Source organism: Rhinoderma darwinii, chromosome 6 (assembly GCF_050947455.1).
Source record: "Rhinoderma darwinii isolate aRhiDar2 chromosome 6, aRhiDar2.hap1, whole genome shotgun sequence".
NCBI lineage: Eukaryota > Metazoa > Chordata > Amphibia > Anura > Rhinodermatidae > Rhinoderma > Rhinoderma darwinii.
Window position 1 is genome coordinate 62,885,135 of NC_134692.1, and position 14,625 is coordinate 62,899,759.

Consider the following 14,625-nt stretch of genomic DNA (forward strand, 5'->3'; position numbering starts at 1 on the left):
ATCAGTGAATTTAGGCTGCCATTGACATTCAACCGTTTGCAGGATGAATGACTGACAAACACATTTAAAAAAGAAAAAAGCACAGCAAACAAATGAAGTGGAAATACAAAAAAATATTCCCAAAGAACACCGTTTAACGGTTCTATTGCCTTTAATTAAGCAACAATTAACCCAGTTTTCGGAGTTTCCTGCTCCTTTTTCTTTAGATGTTGTGCATATACAAATCTATTATCATTACTTTAAGAATGTAATCCCAGCAGGAGCAGACTGGAAGACTCAAAAGATGACACGACCTATGGCCTAAAGGTCAGTGGTTCACTTCAGCACAGGTCAACTGTGATAGAAAGCGTCTGTGTACGTTGCTGCGCTTCATGTGTTAAATGAAATGTTCATCTCAGTTTTCGTCACATTGACCCATTCACAGCATCTAAAGTATAGAAACCAGCAGACACAATAGTATAGATGTTTTATTGCTTTTATTTTTAATATAAACTAGCAGGCCAAAATGTATAATAAAAATGTACAGTCTGTGCCCCCTAGTATATCTAACATTTGTTTTATTGCACATGTATTTACAGATATAGAAACTTGCAGGGACAGGAGTTACATTGATAGTAGATATGTAACTCAATGGATTTTCCATGTTCACGTCAGAATAATAAGTCAGGAGTATTCTCCAACATATACCTCTGATGAATGCCACTCTATAACCCATTGGGCCAATGGGTTATAGAAAATGCAGTAGACTTTTTTTAACATTGGGGCCCAATGTTAAAAAAAAGTCTACTGCATTTTTTTGCGGTGGCCGAAAGTATAGGAAAGATGTACTTTTCTATACAGTAAACAAAAAAAAACTATGCCGACACATACCTTCCCGATCGAGGATCTTTTGGTCTCCATCGGTGGATTAGGGAACTATGGCTACGTTCGGCTTATGCAACAGGAGCTTTCCCGGCACATATGTCGATCTTGCAAACATAATGTGTGAACAGAGACTAACTTACTAACACACTAGGGAAGAATTATTAATATGCATACCCGGTTAATGGATCTAGGATAGGCTAAAATTGACTCCAAGTCAGGAAAACATCAATAAATCAGGCGTGCTCTGTATATCTGTGGCGGTATCCCGTGTCTATGGGCAAGTGTAGTAATAATGCAGCTTAGAAATGAGCAAAAATGAGCAAAAAGTTTGGAACACCTTTATATCTAAAATACAAATGTGAAAAAAAAAAAAGCAAGAAAGCAGCACTGCCTGATGTAGCATTGGGTGGAAATTCTCACCAGACACCTGACAGACTCCCTTAGTAATAGCAAAAAATCCAATTATGAGGCAGCACTCCAATTATAGTGAAAAAGTGAAGAATCCTTTAATTCACTCAAATGCAACATTTCATCCCTACTCCAAGGGGCCTTTCTCAAGCCTGAGAAAGACCCCATGGAGTAGGGATGAAACGTTGTATTTGAGTGAATAAAACGTTCCTCCACGTTTTCACTATAATTGCCTCTTCATATTTGGATTTTTTTTAAAAACCGAAATAAAAGAAGAATATTTACTATGATCCAGAACATTTAGTAGCAGTTATATATAGGAGATATCTGTACTAAATGTAAGTACTTTGTGAACATGAGATGTTCTACCTTTGATACAGATGAAGACTAAACATGGTTAGAAGTTTTGTAATGTCCCAGGAGCAGAACAACAACAAAAAAAATCCCAGAACAGCTTGTTGCTTCCAACGCTTCCCAACGAAATACACCGACTTTGCTGGATTTTGCTGGGTTTCCATCAGGCTGTCTGTCGTTTTGCCAGACAAAATAAATCAACAATTTAGAACGTGCCTAACCTATCAGATGACTTATCAGAATCAGCTGTCAGATGTGTGTACATGGGGAATAACATGATTTCTGTTCATCTTTTAGCAGTTTGCCCCTCTGCAGGCTTGATCTCTAATTTTTAGTTGTTTCTGAGCTAGTGAGCGGACCTTAAGGCCTCATGCACACGACCATAGCCACGTGCAGGGCAGTGATTTTCGGGTCAGCCGGCCGGCAGCGGAGTGTCACTCGCAAGCCGCACGCAAATCGCGGGCAGTGCCTTATTTCCTATGAGCCTGGACCGCAGAACATGGCCGTAATAAAACATGCCCGTTCTTTCTGCGGTCGTGTGCATGGCCCCATAAGAATGAATGGGGCTGCAATTCTCCTGTGGCTTTTCGGGGGAATTGCGGCCGAAAAAGAACGTTCTTGTGCATGGGGCCTGACTGCTATCATCTCTTCTATACACTGCACACACAGAGAAGAGAACATCCTGCTCTCCCATCTCTATGTATCACATATATAGAGGCAACAGCAGTATGGGGGGACAGTATACAGCAGTAATGAGATGTGTAGCTGAGAATCTAGGACTGAGGTGAGAGGGAACACTTACTAGATAGCTGTTGCAACAGCATCTCTGTGTCTTTCACCCTCTCTCTCACTCTGCTCCTCTAACTCCCCTCTCCATAGACGTCTATGGGCAGCTGTAACCTGATTTTTCAGTAAGCTGATGGTCCGTCTTGTCTTGAGGAGACAGAAAAAACAGTAAATTCCGAGTGAGCGAACAGTTGGGAAGGGAAGGCCTGATATGTGGAGAAAAAGGTATCTTCTTATATTCGCTTGTACTATTGATTTCTGCAATGTTTCATCAAAATTTAGTAACTATTTAACAATCCTGACATAGAGGGACTATAAATTGTCCAGAGCAAGACTGCATAGGTAGGCCAGAGAAAATATATTTATTATTACCAATAACTGAATTCATAATGAAAAGACAGAGGCCCACATTTATCAATGTATTTGTGCCTTTTTTTTCGTGCATTTTACTCCAAAATAGTGTCTAATCTGCTGTGCAACATATTTATTAGGGCGTGTTCACATCAGCATTGCCTTTACGTTGAGGGGTTCCGTCGGAGGTTTCCGTCGGTTTAACCCCTCAACGGAAAGACAAACGGAAATCTTAGCTTCTGTTTGCATCACCATTGATCTCAATGGTGACGGAAACATTGCTAAAAGTTTCCGTTTGTCACCGTTGTGACAGGGTTCTGTTGTTTTGAAGGAATCAATAGCGCAGTCTACTACGGTATTGATTTCGTCAAAAACATGCCTTTCTACTCCACACAGACCATGGCGCAGAAAACGTGCCATTGTGAAACTAAATGGCAATGATGTATGTTGTGACAGATTTATTAAAGGTGGCAAATGCAGTCATAAAATTTATTGCAACATATGTCAATGAAACACTCTAGCTTTAAACCCTATGTAAACCTTTGAGGATTTTATTTTTTGCTTAAAAAATTTGTTTACTGTTTCAGATACAACTTTTATGTATCCTGGATACATAGAAGTTGTATCTTGCGCTGAAACCTGAATCCGTCAGGTCAGCGTGACTACATCTAAATTATGATCCTGCATGTCACCGAAGCCGTCAGTCATACAAAAATTGTATTAAGAAACAAATTACAAAGTTGCACTAAACACTAAAATAAACTATTTTAGAAAAAATAAAGTATTCAAAGGTTTACATAGCGTAACTCTAAGGCCTCATGCACACGACCGTAGCCATGTGCACGGCCGTGATTTTCGGGGCGGCCGGCCACGGAGTGTCACCCGCGAACAGCCTATAAATTGCGGGCCGTGCACATGGCCGCGTCCATTATTTTCTGTGAGCCTGTACTGCAGAACACGGCCGTAATAAGACATGTCCGTTCTTTGTGCGGTCCAGGCTCCTGGGCCATGCATGGACCGTGGAAACCACGGTCAGGTGCATGGGCCCATAGAAAAGAATGGGGGCCGCAATTCTCTCGTGGATTTTCGGGGGAATTGCAGCCGCGAAAGCACGTTCGTGTGCATGGGGCCTAACATTGGCTAAAATGAGGCTACTTTTGATAAATGTGGAGCTTAGTCAAAGAAAATAGACCTACTGGGGCAGATTAACTAATCAAAATTCGCTAGAATTCTGGTGCACATGGCACACACCACATTTATAATGCGCTTTTGACACTTTTTTGTTTATCATCCGGCAAGAGGGCGTGGATTTATAATCCAGAATTAGACACTGTGATAAATTTGTCGCATCTAGTCTAATGCTAAACTGTCTTAATTTACAAAGTTGGAATAAAACAGCAACAATGTCAGAAGTTGGGGCAAACGTAGAGCATGCAATGAACATAACAATAACCATACTATTGCTGAATACGTGTCTATTCAAGAACAGATATAGAAACAGAAAATTCAAGTACAACACAGATGGACAATGATAACATTGCTCCTATTGATCTCACGGAGACAGACAATAGTTCAGCAAATAGCATGGCCAAACAGTGCTATTGCAGTGTATTATGAAAGCGATCAAATGATCGCATAGTGAAGGTCCCTACTAGGACAAAAAAAAAAAAGTTTAATAAAGTTAATAACTAATAAATAAATAAATATCCCAAGTAAAAAAAAAAAAAAAAAGAAGAAAACACACTTTTTACACTTACAATATACTTTCATATGAAAAAACCAAACTATAAAAAAAGTTACACATATTTGGCATCGCTGCGTCCGTAAAACTATTACATTATTATGGTGAACCCTGTAAAAAATCAAATAAAAAACAATGCCAGAACTGCTGTTTTCTGATCATCCTGCCTTCAATTTTTTTTTAGAAAAACCGATCAAAAAGCTGTGTGTACACGAAAATGGTACCAATAAAAACTAAAAGTTGTCCTACAAAAGAATAAGCCCTCATACAGCTATGTCAACAGAAAAATAAAAGTAGTTATGGCTCCTAACCTCTTTGCGATCACCCCACAAATATTAATGGGCTGCAGTGCTGGTCCTTGTGCCTGCGGCCCGTTAATCTATGTGTGCTCCTAACAGAGCGCACAGGCATTCCCTTCAGCCCGGCATCTCTCAGTACTGGCTACAGCAGCCTTGGTACTGAGGGAAAACATCGGGTCGGATCACAGCGGTGATCCCCGCCGATTAACACCTTAAATGCGGCGGTCAACAACAACCGCCGCATTTAAGAAGTTACAACAACATCGGCATCCCGCGACGCGATTGTGAGGTGCCGATGGTTGCTATAGCGATCTACAAAAGGCGATTAAGTCCTGCTAGAGACAGGACCTAATACGCTGCCTGTCACTGTGAAACTGACAGGTGTAATACCCTGCAGCACATAAGTATTGCAGGGTATTATAACAACGTCAGATAGTTGGACCTATTTAATCGTAAAGTTCAGAAAAGTTTCAAAAAATAAAATTGAAAATGGCCAAAAAATGAAGGAAATAAACTATGCATAATTGTTATTCATATGTGACGCTCAAAAAACAATGCCAACATAAAGTAGACATGGAAAACGTTAACCAGTATTTTTGGTGGTATTACTATCTGTTTTACCAGCGGATGCAATTAAATTTAGAAAACACCAAATTTTTGCAATTTTTCTCTAAATTTTGGTGTTTTTCATAAATAAATACTGAATTACTGACCAAATTCTCTGACAATATGTCATGAGAAAACAATCTCAGAATCACCTGGATCGGTAAAAGCATTCCAAAGTTATTACCACATGAAATGAGACATGCCAGATTTGAAAAAAATTGGCTGCGTCTACAAGCACAAAACAGGCTGCGTCCTGAAGGGGTTAAAATATGGCGACACTAAAACAAATAATTTTAGCTAACAAAAGAGTTTTTACGGTGTAAAAGTAGTAAAACATAAAAAAACAATATAAATTTGGTATTGCCGAAATCGTAACAACCTGCTGAATAAAGTTATTATGTTATTTATACCACACGGTAAATGGTGTCAATTTAAGACGCAAAAAAGAATCGCAAAAGTTCTGGGGGATTTTCTATTACCCCCAAAAATAGTTAATAAAATGTAATCAATATATTTTATGTAACACAAAACGCTACTAAAAATTACAATTTGTCCCACCAAAAATAAGTCCTTTTACAACTATGTCGAAAAAAAAAAGTTAAAGCTCTTTGAACGCGATGATGGAAAAACGTAAAAAATTTGCTTGGTCATTAAGATTTAATGGCACAGGGAAAACACAAAAACGAAAATCTTTGCGAACCAAATTTGCTTGAAAAAACTTAAACGCAACAGAAGGAAACAGAATACCTTACATCAAGACAAAATTCAACACATATGGAGAAGACAATGTTTAAATACTTATGGCCTATCAAAGGAATTTTTTATTTTTTTTAAACCTTGTAGGTTTAGCATCTGATGGAGCCAGTGTAATGGTTGGTAAAAAGTCTGGAGTTGCTGTATTACTGAAGGAAAAGTTAAAATCAGAATTCTAGCATAATTTGCAATTGTTTAAATCACAGATTAGAACTGGAGTTCATGACAATATCGTAGAAATCAATGCAATGGAAATGATCACTCATCCACTGCTAGATCTGAGGGAGTCTGACCACTGGGAGCCCCAATGATCGTCAAAACAGGGGTCCCGTGTTTCCCGTTCCACCAAGCTGTAAGACCGCTGGTCAGGAGGAGTTGAATAAAGCGGAGGTCGAGCATGCGCCCTGCCGCTCTATTCAAAGTCTATGGCACTGACGGAAACTGCCGAGCACTTTTTCAATGGTAGAGTCAAAACGTTCAGCTTGCCATGACAAATCTAAGATGATAAAGTACAAACAGTGATTGTGAAATTCTTCATCCAGAAAATGAAACAGATTCTTGTTTTGGGGGAAGACAGAATAAAAAAACCTTGCTTTTTGTTAATACTAGATAATACACAGGATTTCATTTGTGACTTCAGAGATTTTTTTGATGGTGGAGAGAAAACTGTGCTTCCTCAGAACATTTATTTTTTTTGCAAAACACACACACACATACATATATATATATATATATATATATATATATATATATATATGTGTGTGTGTGTGTGTTTTAAAAAAAAATAAATATATATATATATATATATATATATATATATGTACACACTTTATTTTTCAAACCTGCATAGATTGCAGGTTTTCAGTCTTCATGGCATGAACCCGGGAGTTTGGCGCTGCCATCGTTGCAGTGACGTGGCTGGCACAGGCTCTGGGGGAAAGAGCTCCACCATCCTCTCTGTGTGTCAATGACGTGGATGAAGGGGCTGGCTACCTGGCTCAATCCATCAGCTAAGCCAGCCCCCTTTTTTGTCAGTCGTGACGGCGGAGGGGCTGGCTTAGCTGATGAAATGAGCTATTCATTCAGCTATTGATAACGAAGCGGACAACGCTCCCAAACGCACATAGATAGCCCTATACAAGTTTTTTTTATAGAAATACCGCCTAAGGAGCAATGCAGCAACAAATAACCATACCTTACATATGAAAATCGTGCCATCCAGCTGAGTGAACTACCATTGATACAAACTATCTTTGAAACATACTTTGTCAGTCGTGAGTCTGGGCGATTAATCAAATTAATTGGAGTAATTCGCCATTTCATTGAAGCACGATTCTGTTTAGAATCGTGAAATCGATATTACCCCTGACCCCACGGCAGTGGCTTTTCAATTATGGCGGCAGGGGGGCGCTGGAGGAAGAATCCGCTAGAGCAGCAGCGAGTCCAACACTAGCAGGATCTCCAGACTCACAATCTCCTGACCCCCGACCTGTTTAACATCAGCTTCCCCCAACATCTTCACCCTCTTCTGCACACCTGCCAGGCTGCCTCTCCACGCAACACAACTTTTGCTGCCTGCTCCTCCATGTTGTGAGGAAAAGACGAGAGGATAGGGAATCCGAGGACACACACACTGGATCCTGCGGGCTCACAAGGGGAAAGGAGAGACCCGACGAGGAGGTGGATGGAGGAGGAGGCACTGCAGGTAAGTATGAAGGACAAGGTCGAAGACCACACACCCCAGAGACTGAGATAGAGGCTGACTAATGAAAACAGAGGAGGGAGACTGTCTCAGCGTCTCTCTCTCTCCTCTATGCACATTAGACAGTCTTTATACTGTCTAATATACAGAGAGGAGAGAGACTGTCTCATATATAGTACAAAGAGTAGATACTTTTTTTTATCCCGCTTAGCAGTCGAAGTAATTAAGGAATTACTGTGCATGCAATTTCCTTAACTAAAAAAATACCAAGACAATTGTTTTACATAAGGGAATTGCAGGCACATCTATTCCATAATATATGATGATCAGGATTGTTCCTTTTTAAACGGAACAATCCTGATAATCAGTATATAGTATGGAATAGCTGTGCCTGCAATTCGTTTATGTAAAACAATAGGGAAATGCATGCACAGTAATTTCTTAATTACACCTAAAAATAAGACAATTGAGATTCAAATCGAAAATCGGCCAAAGGGTTGAAAAAAGAATACAGATTTTAGTTGTTTGCAAAATCGCCCAGCCCTACATACAAGACTGTGTAGAACTACAGGTCGGATAAGACAAAGCACGCTAAGGGCGAATGCGAATGAGTACAAGGAGCACCGCCACGAACATCACTGTCGGGGTGTGGAGCTCAAATAAATCAACTGAGAAGTAAGTAGCACAGTACTGTGCACCGAACTTACATCTACTGGGCGATCATAATAATATGTAGCCAGTTGCAACATACAGTGTACATCACTAGGACTCGCAAGACTGGGCGTACCAACTGAGATTAAGGCTTCGTTCACATCTGCGTCTGGCTTCCATTCATTGGTTTTGTCAAACCTTTCCGTCAGGGGAACCCATGAAAGGAAACCAAACGAAAACCATAGCATTCCGTTTGCCATTACTGTTGATTTTAATGGTAATGCTTCCATTGCTAAAGAAGAGGCTGGACGCAGCCCGCAGGGCTTCAGGGGGAAGCCTCCATGACGAGACCTAGGAGGGAAAGGGTTAACAGGAGGGAAATGCAGGGGGAGGTAGACGAGAGGTAGGGAGGAGTTAGGGGATGTTACTGATCTTCCGTCTGTTTTCGGCATTGAGCCGGAAGCAGCGGGAGGAATAACACACACTTTCGGAAGCTCCCACTGCTGCCCGCTCGTTTGCTTACCTGCCATGTCGGAGGTGGGCATGTTAGAGCAGCTGCGTGCGGCAGCTGCATTCCACGGTCCCGTCTGGCTAGAGGAGACCGTGGCTGCACTGGCAAGGATCCCAGGTGAAGCGTCGCCACGTCAGGCCCGGCGCCCGAGGTCTGTTGATCAGGGGGACAGGCTCCCCTCCCCCGGCCCCCTCCCTAGTGCCAGTGCTGTAGCGGCGGGGGGGGGGGGAGTTGGAAACTCGCGCTCCAGCCCGCATGAGGCAGAGAGCGTCGTCAGGGGCGACGGTGGCTCGGGCCGGGTCCCCCCGTCGCTCCCGGCGGTCCCGCCCTCCAGAACGACTCAGCCCGGAGGTGGTCCCGCGGACACAGCGTCGCAACTGGAGCCCTTCAAAGGACGCTGCAGGCCAGGCAGCTGGGAGGGCCGCCTCTTCCCAGGCCCTGCGTCCTGGCAGGAATCCCCAGCCGCGGCGAGGTCCGGCGGTAAACAGGGGGTCGCAGGCCGGGCTCCCTGTCACCCCTCCTCCATCGGATGGAAGAACCGGAGAACAGTCGACGGCCGCCCCGCATGGTGATGTTCCGGCCAGGGGGCTGGCTTCCTCGAGACCGTCGAGGAGGACGCCTAGATCTGCAGCGACGACGAGGCAACAGGTCCGGTCGGAAGTCTGGGTCCCCGCGGTCGGGTGGCAGGTGGCCGGCCCATCGGTCAGCGCGTCGTTGTCCCCGTGTAGGAGATGTCGGTGGGATGACCAGTCGTCTGCGAGAGAGGATCTGGAAGAAGGCGAAGTGGACGATTTTCGGCGAGGTCAGGATGGTCCGGCTGACGGGAATACAGCGCCTGTGCAGCCCGGTGAGTGCATAACTCCTTCTTTGCCGTATCCAGCGATTTTTATGTCGGGTGTCGGTGAGGGGGCAGCGAGCGTGGCATCGGCTGCCGGTAGCGGCGCGGTCGGGCGCGATGGCGCGGGCTTAGCGGATTTAGTGGGTTGCTTGCGGGAGCTGGTCGGGCGCCTAGATAGGGCGGCGGCGCCGGTAGTTACGGCGGTGTCCCCGGCGGTAGTTTGGGAAGGTCCCCGGGAGGTTGGATCGTTGCAGTCGCATCCAGGGGTTGTGGAAGGGTGGAAGAGGCGGTCGCGGTATCAGTGCAGACCGAGGCGCAAAAAGATGGCGATAGGGTGCGCCTTGATGATCGTGCTCGTGGCGAGGTGTATGTTTGCTTCGAAGGTCCGTTGGGGGCGCACTTAAAACAGGAGGTCCGCGAGCGGATCTGGAAGGACGAGTATGTGGAGATTTTTTCTCTTCTGCCGCTTGCAAAATTCAATTTGGATAAAGGCAAGCGGGACGAGAGTAAGAAGGAGGAGGAAGAACGTCGGCGGTATAGGCTTATCCCGCAGACGTTCGTTAATTGGTCACAGGCGTTTGCTATTTTAGCCAGTGTGATCAGGGAGAAGGCGCCGGAAAATTGCTCGGCGTTATTTTGTTATTTTGATGCCATCGGGGAAGCTCACAAGGCATACGGGGGGCAGGCGTGTTTTTTTTTTTTTTAGTTAAACAATTAGTGTGTGGGTGATTAAACATTGTTCTAATGTTTTTTATTTTTTTCACGAGTCAGGAAATATTATAAATTGGATTCAATTTATAATATTTCCCATTGCTGGTCACTAGATGGAGCAATTCCCAAAATTGCAGCATTGCATGTGGTAAAGCAACCACATTGCTTTATGCTGCAAAATTGGGAAAAAATCCCTCGCTCTAGCGAGCTCTCAGAATCCCCCCCTCCTTTATCCTGGCTAGTGCCGGGAGAAACGAGGGGATTAAACGGTCTAACCTCCTACACTGTGTGTCGCCATTTTTTGAGCTAACACACAGTGTAGTAGGTTAACATACACTAGTAAACACACAGTAAAACACGAACATACATAGAAATCACTTACCTGCTCCAGTCGCCGCCGCTCCCACCGGACCGTCCGCTCCGTCTGCTGCCGCTGCTTCATGTGCACAAGTCCGGAAGCCGCGACCGGAAGTAGTAATCTTACTGTCCGGCCGCGACTTCCGATCCACAGGAAAATGGCGGCGGACGGCGCGCATTTCAAATTGGACTGTGTGGGAGCGGCGCATGCGCTGTTCCAACACAGACGGCGTACACCATAGTGGATGGAACGGGCCCCGTTCGCAGTCCCTATGGGACTGGAGCTGCCGTATTCCATGTCTGTATGTGTCGTTAATCGACATACAGAAATGGAAAAAAAAATGGCAGCCCCCATAGGGAAGAAAAAGTGTAAAAATAAAAAAAAAGTAACACACAAACACACAAATAAATACAAACGTTTTTAATAAAACACTAACATCAAACTGATATAAAAAAAAATTTGTGGCGACACTGTTCCTTTAAGGTACGATGAGCAATTCCGTCAGCGTAAGGCGGTTCGGCCGGCGATTCGGTGGGATCAGAAGGATATTGCGCTTTGGTTCAGGGTTACGGCTCCGGTGAAGCAGTCCTTTTTCCGGGAACATTGGCCAAGGAGGTCAGTCCAGCCAGGCCGGGCAAGGTTCAGGGGCAAAACTGGGATTCTGCTGGCAATTTAACGATGGCCAGTGTAAGTTCGGGGCCACGTATAAGTTCAAGCACGTGTGTTCGGAATGTAATCGTTCATCCCACGGGACTGCAAAATGTATGCGGAAGAAGCGGTCAGGGAACCAGTCCTCCTCTACTAGTCAAGGGGTTGTCGCCGGTGAGGGTGGAAAGGATGGTCCCGTATCTAAATGAGTATCCGGATAGGGTTGCGGCCAAGTTAATTTACGAGGGTTTTTGTGTTGGTTTCATTATTCCTCCGCCTCCTTATGAGGTTACGCGGCGCAATCTTAAGTCGGCTTACTTGCATGCAGAGGTCGTGTCGGAAAAATTGTTGAAAGAAGTTTCGTTGGGGCGCATGGCAGGGCCTTTTGTTGATCCGCCAATAAAGGATTTAGTGGTGTCCCCATTGGGTATTGTGCCAAAGCGAGAACCTAAAAAATTTAGTTTAATTCAGCATTTATCGTTTCCCAAGGGCTCGTCGGTGAATGATGGGATAGATCACGAGTTGTGCTCCGTTGTGTATACATCATTCGACAAGGCGGTGGGGCTAGTTCGTGTTGCGGGGCACGGCGCGCTGTTAGCAAAAACCGACATTGAGGCGGCTTTCCGGTTGTTGCCGGTTCATCCAGAAAGCCAACGGTTGTTGGGTTGTTTTTGGAACGGGGCTTTCTATGTGGATAGGTGCCTTCCGATGGGGTGTTCCCTTTCTTGCGCATATTTCGAGGCGTTTAGTAGCTCCGTGGAATGGGTGACGAAGGGAGTAGCCGGGGTCGACTCTTTGATACATTACTTGGATGATTTTTTGTGCATCGGCCCGGGGGGTTCGCCTATTTGCGGTAATTTGCTTCATTCATTGCAGAAGGTGGCGAGGGATTTTGGAATCCCTTTGGCGCCCGAAAAGACTGAGGGCCCGGTATCGACCATTTGTTTTTAGGGAATTGAAATTGATTCGGTGGCAATGGAGTGTCGTCTTCCGGCAGATAAGCTAGGGTCATTGAGGCAGGAGGTCTGTCGGGCTTGTAGGTTGAAAAAAATTACGTTGCGCGATCTCCAGTCACTGCTGGGGAAGTTGAATTTCGCTTGCCGGATTATGCCAATGGGGAGGGTTTTTAGTAGACGTTTGGCGGCTGCGACGGCGGGGGTTCGTGCGCCACATCACTTTGTGCGGCACAAGGAAGAGCATCGGGCTGATTTGCAGGTTTGGGACGAGTTTTTGGGTCAGTATAATGGTCGCTCTCTATGGATGGCTCCAGCGCAGGATACGAGTGATTTACACATTTTTACGGATGCGGCTGGTGCAGGTGGGTTTGGAGCGTATGGGGGTGGTCCTTGGTGTGCAGGAAACTGGCCGGCTAGCTGGGTGTCCAGTGGACTCACGCGGAATCTGGCCCTGCTCGAGCTGTTCCCTATCGTGGTTGCGGCGACCATTTGGGGAGACAGGCTCAGGGATAAGAAGGTTCGTTTTTACTGTGACAACATGGGGGTGGTACTGGCCATTAATAATATCACTGCCTCCTCTCCTCCGGTAGTTCAGTTGTTGCGACATTTAGTTTTGGCGTGTTTGTCTTTGAACGCGTGGGTGGTGGCGGTACATGTGCCGGGGGTACGGAATAGTATCGCTGATGCTCTTTCTCTCTCGCAGTGGGATCGATTTCGTCAATTGGCACCGGGAGCGGAGCGTCTCGGTTTGGCTTGTCCGGAACATCTCTGGGATCTGGTTTCGGTCCCGTAGAGCGATTGGTGGAAAGGTCATTGGCACGTACGACGTGGAGGACTTATTCTGCTTGTTGGAAGCAGTGGGATGAGTGGGTAAGAGAGTTGGGTAACGTCAGCACGGATTATGACAGGTTGGTGGCACTTTTGTACTGGTTGGGGGACGCCTGGGAGGCGGGGTTTTCGTTGGCAAAGGTCAATCGTTTCATTGCTGCGTTGGCTTTTGGTTTTAAGTTGCGGGGTTTTCGGGATGTGTCCAAGGAGTTTTTAGTGGGACAGGCGTTGAAGGGTCTGCGTCGAGGCAGGGCAGAATCGGATTGTAGAAGGCCCGTGTCGTTTTCTCTTCTCATCTCTTTGGGCGTATCGTTGGTGTCTGTCTGTCATTCTTCGTCCGAGGTGGAGTTATTTCAGTTAGCATTTTCTTTAGCGTTCTTTGGGGCATTTAGAATTGGCGAGCTGGTTTCTCCTAGTACCAAGCGGGCAGGGGGGTTGAGACTGGAGGAGGTGAGCCTATATGGGGATAGGCTCGAGGTATGGTTGCGGCGGTCAAAAACTGACCAACTGGGTAAAGGAAAGCGGATAGTTTTGTTTGCCCTCCCGGGATCGGCGATGTGTCCGGTCACTTGCATGCGGGGTTTTAATCCACAGGTGGGATCTCCCGAGTTGCCGTTGCTTTGTCACGAGGATGGGTCATTCTTGTCCAGATTTCAATTTGGCGCAGTATTTAAAAAATGCCTAGTGGCGGTCGGCGTCGCGGCGGGTCCTTACTCATCTCATTCCATTAGGATTGGCGCAGCAACTGAGGCGGGGCGCTGGGGGTTGGATGACGAAGGGGTGCGGCGCATTGGCCGACGGGAGTCCAACAGGTTTAGGTCCTACGTGCGCCCCCATTTGTTATGAGTCATGTTGCTAGTGGAAACGTTTGTGTGCTTGTATTTAACTTTCTTTTCCGTTTCAGATCAGCTTCCTTGTCTTGTGTGGTTGTTGGGCCACTCTTACGTGCATTGGGGGGCTCTGAGGGCGGACGTCCACCCTGACGGTCGCCAGTTGCGCATTCCGCGGCAGGACGCGGTTCTGCATTGGCTGGGATTTAGAGGTATGTTGTGGAGCAGGGTGTTAGCGGAATTCCAGACATACTCTCGGCTGGATAGGGTGCCGGAAGTTTTGGTTTTGCACGTGGGTGGGAATGATTTGGGGGTTCGCCCCTTTCGTGAGTTGGTACGGGATATCAAACACGATATGTTGTGTTTGTGGGTTTCTTATCCCGGCTTAGTGATAGTGTGGTCGGACATTGTCCCAAGGAAGCATTGGCGG

The 14,625-nt window shown here is 45.6% G+C and overlaps 2 protein-coding genes across 2 annotated transcripts in view; one reads left to right on the top strand and one right to left on the bottom strand.

Annotated features, from left to right (window-relative positions):
* PLEKHM3 (pleckstrin homology domain containing M3) overlaps window positions 1–14,625 on the bottom strand; it is a 243,650-nt gene that overhangs the window by 44,817 nt on the left and 184,208 nt on the right. The window lies entirely within an intron of this gene.
* On the top strand, window positions 2,379–14,211 carry LOC142656120 (uncharacterized). The gene is made up of 4 exons (XM_075831011.1): window positions 2,379–2,410; window positions 4,248–4,371; window positions 7,666–7,867; window positions 13,331–14,211. The coding sequence occupies exons 1-4, from the start codon at window positions 2,379–2,381 to the stop codon at window positions 14,209–14,211; spliced, it is 1,239 nt and encodes a 412-aa protein (XP_075687126.1).

What these genes read in the sequence shown, in the direction of transcription:
- LOC142656120 (XM_075831011.1), top strand. Translation starts at nt 2,379, where the DNA reads ATGAGATGTGTAGCTGAGAATCTAGGACTGAG. An exon ending in CCAAACAGTGCTATTGCAGT is followed by an intron (nt 4,372 to 7,665) that starts GTATTATGAAAG and finishes GTTTAACATCAG; the next exon opens with CTTCCCCCAACATCTTCACC. An exon ending in TGGAGGAGGAGGCACTGCAG is followed by an intron (nt 7,868 to 13,330) that starts GTAAGTATGAAG and finishes TCGGTCCCGTAG; the next exon opens with AGCGATTGGTGGAAAGGTCA.